Source organism: Ovis canadensis, chromosome 1 (assembly GCF_042477335.2).
Source record: "Ovis canadensis isolate MfBH-ARS-UI-01 breed Bighorn chromosome 1, ARS-UI_OviCan_v2, whole genome shotgun sequence".
Classification (NCBI taxonomy): Eukaryota; Metazoa; Chordata; class Mammalia; order Artiodactyla; family Bovidae; genus Ovis; species Ovis canadensis.
The window spans coordinates 241,383,377-241,401,089 of record NC_091245.1 but is presented as its reverse complement, the minus strand read 5'-3'; the positions used below and the strand labels follow the sequence as shown (position 1 = coordinate 241,401,089).

At 36.3% G+C, this 17,713-nt stretch overlaps 1 protein-coding gene across 6 annotated transcripts in view; it reads left to right on the top strand.

The window, feature by feature from the left end:
* Positions 1–17,713, top strand: part of RNF13 (ring finger protein 13) — a 131,607-nt gene that overhangs the window by 31,390 nt on the left and 82,504 nt on the right. For 4 of the 6 annotated variants that reach the window (XM_069562829.1, XM_069562855.1, XM_069562838.1 and 1 more), the window contains one exon: positions 14,717–14,842. The exons of the other annotated variants lie outside the window; for them this stretch is intronic. In XM_069562829.1, coding sequence (XP_069418930.1) covers positions 14,717–14,842 — 126 coding nt within the window. The remainder of the gene's footprint in view (positions 1–14,716; positions 14,843–17,713) is intronic. 6 annotated transcript variants of the gene reach the window in all.

The window sequence follows — 17,713 nt, the reverse complement described above, 5'->3', positions numbered from 1 at the left end:
CTACCTCTGGAGTCATGCTTAAAAAAATCCTTCCGTGCTCCAATATAAGGTTTTTATGTTATGTAAGTGAGAGTACATGAAATTGTATATATATTGTACCACAGAATGTTTTCAGTTTGTTCTAATTTTTTAAAATTCCGTATTTAAGTGCCATAAAAATGTTATTCTCAACTAGGATACCAGGCATCTCTGGGAAGGATGTACCAGTTTTTAAGTTTTTCAAAGATTTTAAATTATTTTTAAAAATCCCAGTATTATACAACTATTTGTCATTGTAAAACTATTTAAACAGGAAAGAGGTATAGAGAGGAAAAAGGAAAAAGCGTTCCTGTACCCTCTTCCTCACCTATACGTATTTCTTTAGAGTTCATCATCAGATGTTATGTGCCCTCACAGTCTTCAGATCCTTTTCTAAATATGTAGTGTTTTTTAGTTCATACATTTATGAACTTGTAAAGTTCATAAGTGGTTATCATTATGTATATGAAAGGTTTCTTAATTTTTATAATGAAACCCATCCTAGCTAATTTATCCAGAAAGGAATTTATGAAGGGATAGAGATATTGAGAGTATTGTAGCCTGGAGAAGCAGTTTCCAGACTGTTTCAGCAAAAAAACCTGGAAGTGCCTTGTAGAACTGCCATGATAAAAGATTGATGGCAGCCACTGACCGCCAGAGAAAAGCACAGAACCTTGTCCCTGACCAAGAAGCTTCTGTGGTCTTAAAACAATCTGCCTCTGTGTCTACCCAAGCTGGTCAAAGAGATACCCTTGCCAAACCGTTTCCTCAAATCTGTCACCTGGATTTTTCTAATTGACAGACTCTAGACCACACAGTCTTCCCTGGTGGCTCAGAGGTTAAAGCGTCTGCCCACAATGCAGGAGACCTGGGTTCGATCCCTGGAGAAGGAAATGGCAACCCACTCCAGTATTCTTACCTGGAGAATCCCATGGACGGAGGAACCTGGTGGGCTACAGTCCACAGGGTTGCAAAGAGTCGGACATGACTGAATGACTTCACTTCACTTCACTTCAGACCACACAGTCTAGAAAAGCTATGACAAACTTAGACAGCATATTAACAAAGCAGAGACATTACTTTGCCGATGAAGGTCCGTCTCGTCAAAGCTATGGTTTTTCCAGTAGTCGTGTATGGATGTGAGAGTTGGACCGTAAGGAAACCTGCGTGCTGAAGAATTGATGCTTTTGAATTGCAGGAAATTCAAACCAGGTTTGAATATCAAACCCGATATTCAAGGAAATCAGTCCCAAATATTCATTGGAAGGACTGATGCTGAAGCTGAAACTCCAATACTTTGGCCACCTAATGAGAAGAACTGGCTTGTTAGAAAAGACCATGATGGTGGAAAAAATTGAAGGCAGGAGGAGAAGGGGACGACAGAGGATGAGATGGTTGGATGGCATCACCAATTCAATGGACATAAGTTTGAGCAAGCTCCGGGAGTTGGTGATGGACAGGGAAGCCTAGCGTGTTTCAGTCTATGGGGTCACAAAGAATTGGACCCAACTGAGTGACTGAACTGAGATCACCCAGTTACTAGCTATATATTAATACTTTAGCGAAATACCTGGCTGTGAGGGAGGCTGGATAATATAGTTGTTATTTTTGTTGTTTTGGTCTACTTTGGGAAGGTAGGATCATAGTGTGGGAACAGTGATTTCAAAAAATTTGGGCATTATGAAAGAAGAGTATCCACTATAGTATTTACATTTGATTCCCCCACCTCCCCATATTAGCATTATGTCTTAGAGATCTTTGCACAGCCTTGCTTGGTATTCTGTAACATGAATGACCACCGTTTATTAGTCATATTCTATTAATAAATATTCAGATATTTTGGTTTCTTATCTAAGCCAGTTATTTTGCTAAAATAGGTTTGGACGTGTAATAAATGAATGCATGGGTATTTATATATAAAATTTTTCTTACATGCACTAAATTACTTTTCTAAAAACCTGTACTAATGGGTATGAGAATATTCATTTTCCTACACCCTTGCCAATCCTGGATATTATCAATCTTTTAAACTTTTGCCAATCTGATGGGCAAAAGAATTATCTTGTTTTAATTTGTATTTCTCTGATTATCAGTGATTTTGAGTTGGCAGCCTTTCTTCCATTCAGCATAAAGAGTCCGACCATCCCTTTTCACTGAAGAATTTTTCTGCTTAGTAAGCTTGTTTTAAAGAGTTTCATTAACTCCTGATAACCATAGTCTTATTGTAGCTCTTCTGTGCTATTGTGAATTTTGTTGTTTAGTCATTAAGTTATGTCTGACTCTTTTGTGACCCCATGGATTATAGCCTTCCAGGCTCCTCTGTGCGTGGGATTTCCTAGGCAAGAATATTGGAGTGGGTTGCCATTTTCTTCTCCAGGGGATCTTGCAGACGTAGGGGCTGAACCAGAGTCCCCTGCTTTAGCAGGTGGATTCTTTACCACTGAACCACCTGGGAAGCTCATTGTACATTTAGTTTACGTTTAAAAGGTATTTTGACAAGTGTGTTTATTCACTGCCTGGGGAAAAAAAATAGTGTTAAATATCTGCCTGCTTTTACCCTATAATTCTAGGGCAAGCCCAATAGGTGAAATGCAGTGATAGTAAAGAGAGTATTCTAACAAACTGCAAATTGTTGGATCATTATAGATAGCTTTTATAGTTGCATGACTGGCTTGCCATTGCCTGGAATCAGAATTCACAAACGCTAGCCTACTTCTTATTGTTTACAAGGAGGACTTGACGATAAAGTGGACATGGCTCACAGTAGTGTAATGTCTATAAAACTAATTAAACAGATGTGTTAAAAATATAACCAGGTTAATTTAAAAATATTGTATGGTTATAGCATTAAGAGATATAGCTGAGAAATATTTTTACTTTTGAGCTTTGTCCAGAGTGTTTAGTTGGGATAGTTTTTGTAGGCTTATGTTCTGTAGATAGAATCTGTATATTTTATAATAGTATAAAATATAGTAAAAAATTCTGTAGAATCTGTAGATTTTATAATAGTATCACTGAATTACACCATTTATAAAAGATTAGATATGTATGATATAACATATCAATTGAAATTGTTTGCATTCCATTTACATATGCCCCAATTAACCTAATAGTAACAAAAGAAAATTTTAGCTTTAATGTAAAAATGTGAATTTTACAAGAATTAAAATGTCTTGTTAGTGTTGTTGAAGTTTTAAAAGAAAGATTTGTTATTTTTACCAAGGGGAAACTCTTTGTTTTTGGTTATATATTTTAATTGGCTGTTTTAGCCAGTACCTTTAACAGAAAACCTTTTTTTTTTTTTTTGAGACCTTATTGGCTGTGCCTCAGATCCAAAAGGAAGATGTATAACATCAGTATGTTCCTTTAAGTCTAAATACCTTATAAGAGACCTGACAATGACATATCGTAAGGTGTGTTCATTGTCCAGAGTTAGATCCTCACAAGAAGTTCCTTTCTGAGAGTCCCCGTTAGACGCTGCAGAAGGTCTTTAACCTCTCAGTTTGATGTTGTAATTCCATTCTCTCTCCTGCCTCACTAAAATAAAAACTTAACAAGTAAGTGTTACTCTTTTGCCATATTTGCCAAGACTTATTATCAGAATTAAAGGATTGCCAACTTGATGGGGTATGAAGTGCTATCTTTCTGCTTTTACTTGTTATTTCTTGAATAATTAGTGATATCAAGCATTAGTGAGATGTGCGTGTATGTGTGCTAAGTCACTTTAGTCATGTCCGACTCTTTGCGACGCTATGGACTGTAGCCCACCAGGCTCCTCTGTCCATGGATTCTCTAGGCAAGAATATTGGAGTGGGTTGCCATGCCCTCCTCTAGAAGATATTCCCAACCCAGGGATTGAACCCACATCTCTCATGTCTACCTGCATGTAGCATTATATAATTATTAGTGAGATATAGCATTATTGGTCAAGCAGGCTTCTGGTTTGTCTGTTTTTTAACCCATTTTTGTATTGGTTTGTAAATTTTTAAAATATCCACTTTTAGGAGTCCAGACACTAATCTTTTAGTTCAATTTAGTCCAGTTGCTAAGTTGTGTCTGACTCTTTGCGACCCCATGGACTTCAGCACGCCAGGCTTCCCTGTCCATCACCAACTCCCGAAGCTTGCTCAAACTCATGTCCATTGAGTTGCTGATCCCATCCAACCATCTCATCATCTGTCATCCCCTTCTCTTCCCACCATCAGTCTTTCCCACTCACTTTTCCAGTGAGTCAGCTCTTTGCATCAGGTGGCCAAAGTATTGGAGTTTCAGCTTCAGCATCAGTCCTTCCAATGAATATTCAGGACTGATTTCCTTTAGGGTTGACTGGTTTGATCTTCTTGAAGTCCAAGGGACTCTCAAATGTCTTCTCTTAACACCTCAATTCAAAACCATCAATTTTTTGGTGGTTAGGTTTCTTAATCTTTTAGTTATATTGCCTTATAAATATTTTCTTCTTTGTGTTATTTAACTTAAAATTGCCTTTTAAAATTATGCCTATGTTTAAATTAATGCAGACATCTTTTTTTTGATGTTTTGAGTTTTCTATATCTTAAGTAATCCTTCCCTACCCTGAGGTCTTGAAATATTTTTCTGTTTACTGCAAAATTTGTAAATTTTTCCCATGCCCTTCACTCCATGCTTGGGAGGTCTTTAATCTACCCAGGATTATTTTATTGTATAGTGTAAAATAGGCCCTTTTTGAAAGAATACCCAACTACTGAAGTATCATTATTGCATAGTCAAGATTTTATCATGTAGATTAGTAATGCTAACAAAGTTTCTGATTAGATTCTCTGTATATTATCAATATCATTGGAATAATTCAGTTATACACCAAAGACCAGTCTCAGGGGGAGCAAACTTTTCTAAGTTTCTTGCTTCTTTGCTTTTAAGAAGTGCTTTGACAAGTAGAGGGAATAATAATGATTATTAAAAATTCAAATCAAGATTATCTCTGAAAGGTAAGCCTAATATTTGGGGTTTCCTGAGTATTCCTGTCAATGGCAAATCTTGTTTTCAGCAAGATTGGGCTGGATTTACCATGACCTTTTTTTTTGACGTGTTTATTTATTTGGCTGCATGAGGTCTTAGTTGAGACAGACGAACTCTTAATTAAAGTATGTGGTATCTAGTGCCCTAGCCAGGAATCGAACCAGGGCCCCCAGTACTGGGAGCACAGTCTCAGTCACTGGACCACCAGGGAAGTCTGGTACCATGATGTTTGTATACAGTGTTTTTGTAACGTGATACTCAGCCTAAGTTCTTCATGTGAGTGAGAAGACAGAGAGGATAAAGATCTTCACAGGTAGATTTGTCCTTGACTGCCTTTCCTCATATATAGACAGACAAATGTACAAATAAAAGGATTTCCTCTTACAATTAGTTTTTTTTTTTCTGATCTTTAGTCATAAATTAGTGCCTTATAGCATCATCACCAGTTAATTTTTCACAAACTATACCATTCTTTGAAAATAAACTTACTAGTTAATTTTAGGATTATTTTACAAGAAATCATTTTGTTTAATGTAAAGATGAGATTAGAAGAGAGTGGGTGTGGGTTTTGTTTTTGTTTTTTTGGCTGTGACGGAAAATGCAAATATTGCAAGGGAATGTGTGGTTGTTTGTGAGACTTCCTTTGCTTCCTTTGTAGCAGATATTCAAGAGAGATTCAGGACTGCTGCTGTGTTTTTCCTCCCAGACACTTGACAGCTTTGTGATAGGAAGAAGTCTTGGTTAAGGCTGCATGTGCATGGCTGCCTCTCTCCTACGAACTATGAACTGTTGCAATGTCACCTTCAATTTGTTGGCTAAAACAGAGGTCAGACTTTCCTTTTTGAAGGAAAAATAAGGAAATAGGGCCATCAAAATAAGGAATAAAACCACCTGGTTATACATGAAAGGAGAATTCTAAGATACAAAGGCATTTTCAGTTGCAGAAACTTCGATCATATTCAAAGAATGCTTCTTCAGTGACTTTTGAACATATAAAAATAAGCCTTTTCCTGTTGATTTTAAAGGTGATGATTGCTTATTCATGTATTACTGAATCAAGGAATATAGACTCTCATTAGAGATAGAAAATAATGAAGAATTATTTCATTATGGTAGCTTATCACTTAGATGTGGGGCAGCTGGGAGAGAGCATAAAAGGGAGGGCCTGGAAAGAGTGCATCTATGGCATCTCACCCATCTTTTGTGGAATTCATAAAATCCAACCTTGGTTCTTTTCCTTTGCTCCACAGTTTGGGCCCTAGTCTCTTGCACCATCCTTGGACCCACCCACATTGTTCTGTTTGTTCTCTTGCCACCTTGGAAGTAAAAGGAGGCTTAGGTTCTGATATTGTAAATCAACATAGTCAGCCTACATACATCCCTGCTTCATTGCTGGGCATTTCTGTTGTCTGTTCGCTTAGTAGTTTTCCTTAGATTTTCTTGCTGGCTTTATCAATTTGATATGGTAAAAATTGGTAATTACCTTAAAGGTACCTTTTTATTCCTTTGCCCATGAAAACCTATTTTTCTGGTTATAAGAGTAATATATGGTCACTATAAAAATTAAGATGATGTAGGATGTGAAAAGAATTTGAAAATCATCCATTTATATATATTACTTTGCAACTTCTTAAAATTTGGCAATATTATAACATATCCAATATCATGGGTATCTTTTCATGTAAAAATATATGTATTCATAGCATCACTAGAAATTCTGTAATTTATTGGAGTACTGGAATTATACCATAATGTACCAATCCCTTGTGTCATTATACATTTAGGTTGCTCTTAATTTTAAAAATTATGAAATATTGGAAACAGAATAGAGTAGGGAAACAATAGAATATCCAACATACCTACTACTTAGATGCGAATAGTTTACCGTTTTTTTAAAGAAAAAGTGTTATCAATACCACTGAAACATCTCTTTATCCTCCCAATTAGGTTCCCTTGTCTTTCCTCTCATAGATAATCATTACCCTGAAATTTATGTGTAATTTCCCATTTAATGTTATAAAACGTGTTACCTTATAAATACTGTTGTGCCTGCTTTTATGTTTCATGAGGCTTTTAAACTTGCCTTTTTCATCCTACAATGTATTTGAAATTCATGTTATTATATAGTCTTAATTCATTTCAAAGAATAGTACTTCATTTTATGACTATGCTACAATTTATTTTTTTATTCTTTTGTTGGTAGATATGTAAGATGCCAGTTTTTAGCTATTATAGTGTTGCACTGAATAGCCTTAAAATTATCTCCTTGCGTACAGTATAATTACAGGTTATTTCACACTCATCAGATCAGTGGGAAAAAGAAGTCTTATCAATGGATGACAAGGAAATAGGAAGCCAAGTATTATTGTGTATGGCTGGTATATGAACTTCTGACCGCTTTGGAGAGATTGATAGTATCATGCTTCTATAAATTAGAGTTTGCCATGGTGAAATAATTTATTTTTTCCCATACTTACTGTATTTCTTATTTCATTTAATAAAGAAATCAGTGATCATCATCTTTGAAATTAACGGAAAATCCAATACCAATACCAATACTTATTATTTTGTATTTTCTCCCTACTTTTATCTGTGTACCTGCATCACCCCTTCTTGCTATTCACCATTCTCTTTGAACATTGCATACTGAAACAATTTCAGTAGTTAGGATCTGACCATTGCTATCAGTAATTTTAAGTTCTGACCCCCTTAATCAGCCTGATAACCAGATTATATTCAACTTTAGTTAACTAGATTGTGCTCAACTATAACTGAGTTATTGTAGAAGGAAATGACTACCCACTCCAGTATTCTTGCCTGGGAAATCCCATAGAGAGAGGAGCTTGGCAGGCCACAGCCCATAGGGTCGTAAAGAGTCAGACGAGACTTAGATACTGAGCACATGACTGACTTGTGATAATGACAAATTGCAAACAGTTATGATGACATATAGGACTTCCCTGGTGGTTCAGACGGTAAGGTGTCTGTCTACAATGCAGGAGACCCGGGTTCGAGCCCTGGGTTGCGAAGATCCCCTGGAGAAGGAAATGGCAATCCACTCCAGTACTATTGCCTGGGAAATCCCATGGGCAGAGGATCCTGGTAGGCTACAGTCTATGGGGTCGCAAAAAGTCAGACACGACTGAGCGACTTCACTTCACTGTGAAGATATATTACTCAGGACTCACTTTTGTTTATAAAACTGAAGGAGAATTTCTTTGCTGTCTTTTAAGTTTTCACAGATTTACTTTCTGTATTTGTTTCTGAACTTTTTGTTATCAAAGATTTTGTTAAGAACTCTGTAATTGATTAACACATTTAAAGCTTTTATGTTCTTAGAGGATTTGCCAAGTACTACAGACTATAAAATATGAATAAATATTCCTTACTGATGTGTATTGATTATATGGCAATATAGAAGACTGTCTTAAAGGACATGTAATTACAGTGTAAGCTCAATTCACTTAAAATTCCTGTTTTAAAGAAACAGTCTTGTTGGATATATCAAGTCCTACAAGTGTACCAGTCTTTTGAGCTTTTAATTTTCCACTTTGTTGATTCACCGTACATGTGCTTCAGTCATGTCCAAGTCTGCAACTCTGTGGACTATAGCCTGCAAGGCTTCTCTGTTCATGGAGGTTCTCCAGGCGAGAATACTTACGCGGATTGCCATGTCCTCCTCCAGGGGATTTTCCCGACGCAGGGATCAAACCTGTGTCTCAGTATGTCTCCTGCACTGGCAAGTGGATTGTTTACTGCTAACTCCACCATGTAAATCCCTGTTTGTTCAGACTGAAGTGACAATTGTTAGTTTTTCTTAAGAATGATAATGGTATGAGTGGGTATGCTGGTGAAACAGTATGCATGCAACCTATTACTAACTAAAAAGCATTGTCCACCAGAGGGCGCAGTGATTTTGCTTTCTAAAATGGCAAAATACATCCCCTGAGTGAAGCAGTATCTCTACATGCTGAATGAGAAGCATGTACCAGGTGGACTTTTCCTCATGGAGCTTGAGATTTATAAAATCAAAATCCTGACAAATGACTACTTCTATGTTAAGTAAAACTCAAGGCAACAATCTTTACGTTTTTATATATTATGTTGTTATTTTTAAGAATTTGATACTAGAATTAAATCTGCCCTGGCCTGGTGGCTCAGACGGTAAAGCGTCTGCCTACAGTGCGGGAGACCTGGGTTCGATCCCTGGGTCAGGAATATCCTCTAGAGAAGGAAATGGCAACCCACTCCAGTACTCTGGCCTGGAAAATCCCGTGGACAGAGGAGCGTAGTAGGCTACAGTCCATGGGGTCGCAAAGAATCGGACACGACTGAGCGACTTCACTTTAAGTCTTAAAAGATAGGTTCTGAAAAGAGAAGAAATATAGCTCAGTAGCAGCATGTCAAAAGTTTGTTGAAGGGACTGTAATGTGTTTGTCAGAAACCTAATTTGGTTTTATGGCGCATCAATTGACATATAGTATCTAGGAAAGGTTAAAGTGTGATAGTTCCTGTCTGTTGTTGTATTGGTCAGATCACTTATAGTAGTATATTTAGGTTTGGGCACCAGATTGAACTATAGTAAAGTTTAAGAACCAAGTCAAACATCACCTTTTCTGTTACTGCCTCACATAGAATAATTTTCTCTCATCTGTGCATTTGTACTTCATGTTGTTTTTATTTTGTTTTATCTTATTGAACTTAAAATAATGCGTAATGGTTAAGGGGTGTTTTACTGCCTAAGAGGAGAGTAATGTCCAGCAATTTGTGAAAAGGGAATTAAATGTACCTTGTATGTGAAAGTTACTGGTAGATTTTAGAAGAATGGTCTAACAAAGCATTAGAGAAAATAGCAGTGGATCTTTTTAACATCCTAGAAACAAATTAATCTGTCACACATTAGGAAAATGTTAGCTGATAAAGTGTGATCAGTGTGACTCTTTTTGTCTGTGTTTGAATGTAACAGTTATGACATCTTTATCATTTGAAATGGTTGTATTAAATTTTGGAATCAACCTTAACTGCCTTTTAAATGAACAATTTGTTCATTTTTGTAAATGTGCATTTCTCTTCTTATTGCCCATTTTCTTCTTCACCTGTTTTTTTTTTTTTCCTGTCCAGCAGGAGGACAATGGCAGAGTGGTTGAGAATGTAGGGTCTAGACCCAGACTTCTGGGATTACATGCCTGCTCTGTGTAACCTTAGACAAGTTACCTAACTCTTTTGAGACTCAGTTTCCCTCCTCTTTACAATAGGGATATAACAATAGGAGTTACCCCATAGGGTTATTGCAAAGGTTAAATGAATTAGGGCATTTAAAGGGCATAGTGCCTGACACACAGTGCTCAGTGCCATGGCTCAACAAATATTAACTGCCTGCTATTACTGCAGTTATTGATTATTAATAACTTCAGGTATTCACTAACAAAACAGCTCACTACTTTTTTTCTTCATGCTTTTACTTTTATATTTTTACAAAGGGAACGATGCTCTGTTCCCTTGCTTTCAGCATTTTTGTTGACATTTATCTTTGCATATACTCTCCTTACCCTAGGTCAAGAAGATTCCCTGGAGGAGGGCATGGCAACCCACTCCAGTATTCTTGCCTGAAAAATCCCATGGACAGAGGAGCCTGGTGGACTACAGTCCATAGGGTCGCAAAGAGTTAGACATGACTAAAGATACTGAGCACACACACATACTCTTCTTAATTTTATTCATTGTATAGTTGCCATTCAGTTCAAACTGAGGGGAGGAAAGTCTAAGGCTTTTCAGCCTGAAACAGTCTTTTAAATAAAACCGTCTTTTAAAATTATCTGTCTCTTTTTGACTTCATTAACAGTGTAATTTATCAAGCAAAGTAATTCTCTCATAACACTTACCCTGCAGTTTCACAGTTCTAAGTACTTTGGAAGTGGTAAAACAAAATTATATTCAGTATGATTTTCAAGTTTAGGTTATTTGAATATTCCAGTTAAAACATGATAACCCAGACCACTTTGGGAAAATGAATTGCTTGGTGGTATTTACTAGAGCTTGAAACTCTGTGATCCAGCTTGATATCTTATGGTTCTTCTTTGTACATAAACATCATGCACATGTGTTCATGGAAACACTTGCACTGGAAGGTTTATAACAGCACTGTTTGTAATAGTGCCTGCTATAAATTACCCAAATGCTCATCAGAAGAATACATTTTGGTATATTCACACCATGTAATACTATAGAGAAATGAAGATGTAAGATCTGCCAAATACATCTTAACAGTATGGTTGCTGAAGAGCAGGGATGAGTCTGGGAAATACAGTACTGAGAGAGAGATGTCTAAAAGAGAATCTGCTGTATGTCTGATTCTGTTTAAGTAGAAAATTAGGCAAAATCTGATCTAAGCTCTTCAAAGTCCATGTAGTGACACTGCTGATTGGATGGGGGTGGGGGGTGGTAGTGACTGACAGGGATGATGAAGGGAGCTCCTGGAGGGGTGTTAATATCTGTTTCCTGACACAGATATGTTCAGTTTGAGAACACTCATCAAGCTGAAAAACCATCTTCTGTGTACTCTGCTTCATGTATTGCCATAAAAGCTTTTTAAAAAAAAATCCATAAATATATATACCACAAACCTATTCTGTTATGCATTTGGTGATACTGAGGTGCCAGACTGAAAGCACTATTTTTGTCCTGCCTCTTTGTTTCATCATCAGAGAATTACAGCAACAATGGTAAGAAAGATGGGCATCCTCTCTGAATCTCCTCGACATTGGTAGTTTTCTTGGGCTTCCTACACATTGGTGTAAACTGCCCCATCAGTAAATAGGGATAAGGAGGATCCTTGATTGCAGAGCAAGCATCCTTTTATTTTTATTTATTTATTTTTTTTGCATCCTTTTAAGAAAAAGGAATTGGCTATGGAGGGAAACTTGAGGCATGTGGACCTGGAATAAGGCAGCACCTTCTTGGCCACTCTTGAAGGGACTAGAGAGTTCTCCTAAATTAATTGGCAAAATCCATTACACTGCCTTGTAGACTTTGTGGATGAAACAAAATAAATTTTCACTGTTTTAAGTGACATATCTGGGGGAAGGATAGGAACTGGTAGGCTATTTTTATCAAGTTACTGTTTTTAGCATAGTCTACAGGAAAAATAATATTTAATAATTTTAAGACCTGTTTTGGGGAATTCCCTGGTGGCCCAATGTGTGCTTCACTGCCAGGTATTCTGGTTTGATCCTTGGTTAGGAAACTAAGACCCCATGAGCCATGTGCCCCCCCCCCCCCGCCCCCTCAAAACAAAACAAAAACCTGTTTTTTTTGTTTTTAGGCTTCAGTTTCCATTAGTGCAGATAGATTTTTTTTTAATTTTTAGCTTATGTGTATTTAAGTTTTGTAAGTTTTCTTATGTCTAAAAATAATGCATAATAATACTATATATACAATAATACATACACAAAGTAATACATAACAGATTCATCAATACAGAAATGATTAAAAAGCAAAAGCCTGTTCCTGGTTCCACTCGTAGACCTTTTGGTGTTCTATACATATTATACATTTATTGATTCTAAAGTGAAGTTGCTCAGTCATTTCCAACTCTTTGCGAACCCATGGACTTTAACCTGCCAGGCTCCTCCGTCCATGGAATTTTCCAGGCAAGGATACCAGAGTGGGTTGCCATTTCCTTCTCTAGGGGATCTTCCCGACCCAGGGATCGAACCCGGGTCTTCCGCACTGCAGGCAGACTCTTTACTATATGGGTCACCAGGGAAGCCCCATGTTGATTGTGCACTCATATTGATTCTAAGATTCTAAGCCCTATATTGATTCCAAGATGCACTTTATTAACCCATGTTTTAACTTATCTGAAATTAGGATGTGTCTTTCACTTGTTATCCGCTAGATGGCGATCATGATGGAGTTGTCCTCACAGGAAATTTGGTCATAGCTGTTCATATTGTCTTCACTTCAGTTGAGTTATATACCCTGTTGCTGCCACATGGCTTGAGTTTAATTGCTGTTATAAGTGTCTTGAGAAGAACTGTGCTATGTGATTTGGCTGTAAGGCATAAAGTTAGTTTGTGTGCAGAAAGGCACAGGAAAGGCAGCAGGGAGCAAATTTAATATGAATAAAGTAAATATTCTTTGTTGAGAGGATAACCACATTTCTGTTTCCTTGCAAAGTAAAAATCAAGCGCTTTAGGGAGTCAAGAGAGGGAGTTATTCTTTGAGTAAGTGAAGGTATGCTGTATTTTATTCCTGAAACATGTGCAAAAACATTCTCTATCACAAGCCAGGCAATTCATTTAAGGCAGGAGAAGTTACCAAATCCTGTAGAATAGATGGTTGGTGCGACCAGTTCATGTACCATACAGGACTGTTTTAAGACACTGTGTCATAGCCTTAATTACTCAATTCAGTTCAGTTCAGTCGCTCATTTGTGTCTGACTCTGAGGCCCCATGGACTGCAGCACGCCAGGCCTCCCTGTCCATCGCCAACCCCCGGAGCCTATTCAAACTCATGTCCATTGCATCAGTGATGCCATCCAACTATCTAATCCTCTGTTGTCCTTTGTCCTCCTGCCTTCAGTCTTTCTCAGCATCAGGGTCTTTTCAAATGAATCAGTTCTTCACATCAGGTGGCCAAAGTATTGGAGTTTCAGCTTCGGCATCAGTCCTTCCAATGAATATTCAGGACTGATTTCCTTTAGGATGGACTGGTTGGATCTCCTTGCAGTCCAAGGGACTCTCAAGAGTCTTCTCCAACACCACGATTCAAAAGCATCAATTCTTCAGCGCTCAGCTTTCTTTATGGTCCAACTCTCACATCCATACATGACTACTAGAAAAACCATAGCTTTGACTAGATGGACCTTTGTTGATAAAGTTACAAAATTACTCATTTCTTATAAATGAATTTGAAGACTTTGATAATATCTTTATGTGTTTATTCAGTGTTTTATATCTGTTGATTTTGGTTTTTCTGTTTTAAACTATTAATATAACATTTTATATTAATACATTTCAGATGTGAAACCATCCTGTATTTTTGGGAGAGCAACTTGCTGTTGTTTTTTTTTTTTTTAATTGGTAGTTATTTTGTGAATGCCTTTTCAGTTTAATATGTATAGATTTACCTTATTCCTTTTAGTGATTCTATTATTTTCCACTGAAAGAGTATATTATAATTTCTTAAATGGCTGCCATATTGATGAACATGATTTCTGGTTAAAAGCAATGTAAGAGGGAACATCTTTCTACATACACCTTTATATACCCAGTCTAGTGATTCTATAGAATAAGTTCCCAGAAATGCTGTACATTTTCATTGTTTGATGAAAGAAAATCAGTAGTTACTTTTTAAAAAGTATTCACTTGACTTAGAAATGGGAATCATTGTTGGAAAATATATCAACATGCTAACAGTGGTTGTCTCTGGGGTGATGGACTTATGTGTGATTTTTTTTTTTTTTTTAGTTTAATAGTAAAAATGGAATGAAAAAAATGCTTAGGAAACCAAATACTACTTTAGTAGTTCTGGGACTGTGAGCACTGTGCAGGTAGAAACTGTTGTAGTTGCCAGATAATTCATCTAGTGTAATGCAAAACATGGGGAGCAAATTCAAAAGGTGTTCATAGAAGTAAGTTGAATTCCTTTTTTAATTTTTAGTTTAACAGAGAGAAAACTTACTGCTAATTCTTTTTTTAGGGTTTTTTGATTAACTCAAAACCAGAGAATGCCTGTGAACCCATAGTGCCTCCGCCAGTAAGAGATAATTCATCTGGCACTTTCATCGTGTTAATTAGAAGACTTGATTGTAATTTTGATGAAAAGGTAATGTTTCCGTTTTCATTTTTTGGTTACTGTTTGTTTAGCTAGCTAGTTTAAATTCTCTCTTGTTTCAGAAAGGATTTAAGAAAGTTTACACAATTCATTCAGATTAAATAAAGGAGTAAGGGCAGAAAGAAAATGAGGAGACAATGAAAGGAAAGACAAGAATGAGTTTACTTACCTCTTATTCATTTGCTATAAAATTTAAGCTTTAGGTGCCAGTACAAAGAGGAAAACACCATCAGTTTTATGATTCAGTTTTACCTAATTACTATTGGTTCTAAGACTTTTCACATGGTTATTGGGCATCTTGAACTGTGATTTAATAGTGGTCTTGCTTGATCTAACCTAGGAATGGAAATGTTAGTCTTTAGTTTTATGTCTTCACCCTCCAGTATGATTACAACATCTGTATCTATATCTTTGTTGATGCTGGGATTCTCTTATAATAAGCTGACTGTCACATGTATAAAGTTTGTCTCCATGAAGTGGGTTACGCTGGCATTTCAAATAGTTAAAACAAAGTTTGCTGTAGGACTTCCCTCACTATCATCAATTTAGCTCTAAAGATGTGAGATTTTAAGGTTTGTTTTTTGTTTATTTGTTGTTGTTGTTGTTTTTTAATACTATCTTTAAAAATTTGTTTTCGGATTGTCTCCTTGTCAGGAGAGCCAGATTGAAGCCTGTTACTTTTATTGAACTATCTCAAACCTGAGTGTCTTACATGTATCTTAGAGAACAGATGTGGGATATCATTTCGTGTACTTTCCATGCTTGATATTAGATGATTTATCTGTTAAGTAAGAAAGGCTTCTCCGACTCCTGCTGTGCCTGCCTTTTTGTCTCTGCTCCTTTAATTTCATGAAAGAAATTACACCTCCATAATAAACTTTTTAAATAAAATAATAACTGTAAAGGAGTTTGAAAATGTAGAGCACTTTGTAAATAATAAATGTTTTTGTATTGTATATTACTTCCAAATTTAAACTCTGAATTGCCTTTAAATGGGAAATAGAGCTTGAAGTCAAATGTATTAGATTTACTTATCTTTCTAATTGTTATTCTTTTATAGTAGTTTGAATTTAAACCGTTTTAAGATTTGATCTAGAACTAAATTATAATAATTACAGATTGTTCCAACAAAATGAAATATTATTACTATATTTGATAATTTCATGCCACTATGAAATGAAAAGTAAGCTAATTCTGCTGATTTCAAGATTTATTGCATCATTAAGGTATGTAATGTTTGTCTTAGTCCAGTCTTTGGTAATTTGAAACTGCAATACCTTTTATTTTTTTAAAGTAACTTTCTTTTTAGGTGGGGACGAGAGGTGTTGCACTACAACATTTAGGGAAATACTGTCATTAAGTAATTATTTTTAGGGTAAAACCCAACTCAGGAATGGATAGGAGGGCTTGTTAGTCCTCCGCTCCCTTCAGTGGATCCTCATCACATACATGTCTGAGTATATCTAATGGAATTTCCTGGTTTAGCTAATATTCCAGCTCATCACTTGCCACTTCCTGTCTTGAATTTTGTGCTGTAGTCATATCACCTACTGAAATCTCTCAACTTGCTGTGTTTTTGTGCCTTCACACATACTATTTCCTGTGTCCAAGATCTCTAAGATGACCTTTATCACCTATATTTCTGGCCATTTAAGTGCTGAGACCGTTACCTCTTCTGGAAGCCTTACTTTTCTTTCTCCCCTCCCTCGGACAGAACAAACCATTCCAGCTCAAATCTCTTTATCACATTGTTGTTTTCTATTATATATATTTCACTTATATGCAGGCTTACTATGTTTAGAGTTCATGTTTTAACTATATTTAAATATCTAATTGGAGAAGGCAATGGCACCCCTCTCCAGTACTTTTGCATGGAGAATCCCGTGGACGGAAGAGCCTGGTAGGCTGCAGTCCATGGGGTTGTGAAGAGTTGGACACGACTGAGCGACTTCACTTTCACTTTTCGCTTTCATGCATTGGAGAAGGAAATGGCAACCCACTCCAGTATTCTTGCCTGGAGAATTCCAGGGACGGCGAAGCCTGGTGGGCTGCCGTCTATGGGGTCGCACAGAGTCAGACACGACTGAAGCGGCTTAGCAGCAGCAGCAGCAGCAAATATCTAATTTGTATTATAGTGCATAGTAGGAGAGCAATGAAAGTTTGTTAAATCAATCTATGTAGTATAGTAAGTCTTCTGCTTGTGTGTATAACGTATTCTTTAAAAGCACTTGCATATAAAGAATATGTAAAAATGTTTTGAGGATTCTAATCTTAGAAAGAAAACATTAAAATCTTATTATATAACTCATTGTGTAGACATAGTCTTAAAGTTCTATTCTATACATATTCTTTAACTTTGTTAATTTTCCTTCACAAATATACAACAGAATATATTATAGACATTTAAAGTGAAAGATTTCATACTCATATTATTTCTAATAATTTCTTTCAGTTATATTAAATTTACAAGACATTAATTTACTGAGGGAGACATATTGGTTGTATTCAAGATCTGGAAGCAAACTGCATACATTTGAATCACATCTTTATCATTTATAGTAGTGTGATCTTAGACAAGTTATTTTTATCTCTGTGTGCCTCAATTTCTTTATCTGTAAAACAAATTATAAATGTTCCTAATATCATAGCATTGTTATAAGGATCAAATGAAATAATCAGTGTTGAATGCTTGTCAGACAGTGCCTTGCACACAGTAACTAGGCAGTAGTTATTAACCATCAATGTTTTATTGATTTTTTCATTATTGGTATAAAATAGAATAAGGATAAAGATGGCAAAGGTGCTGACTGTACTAAGCTGAAAGGTCCTGTAATCTACTGTCTGCAAGCTGGATAACTAGGA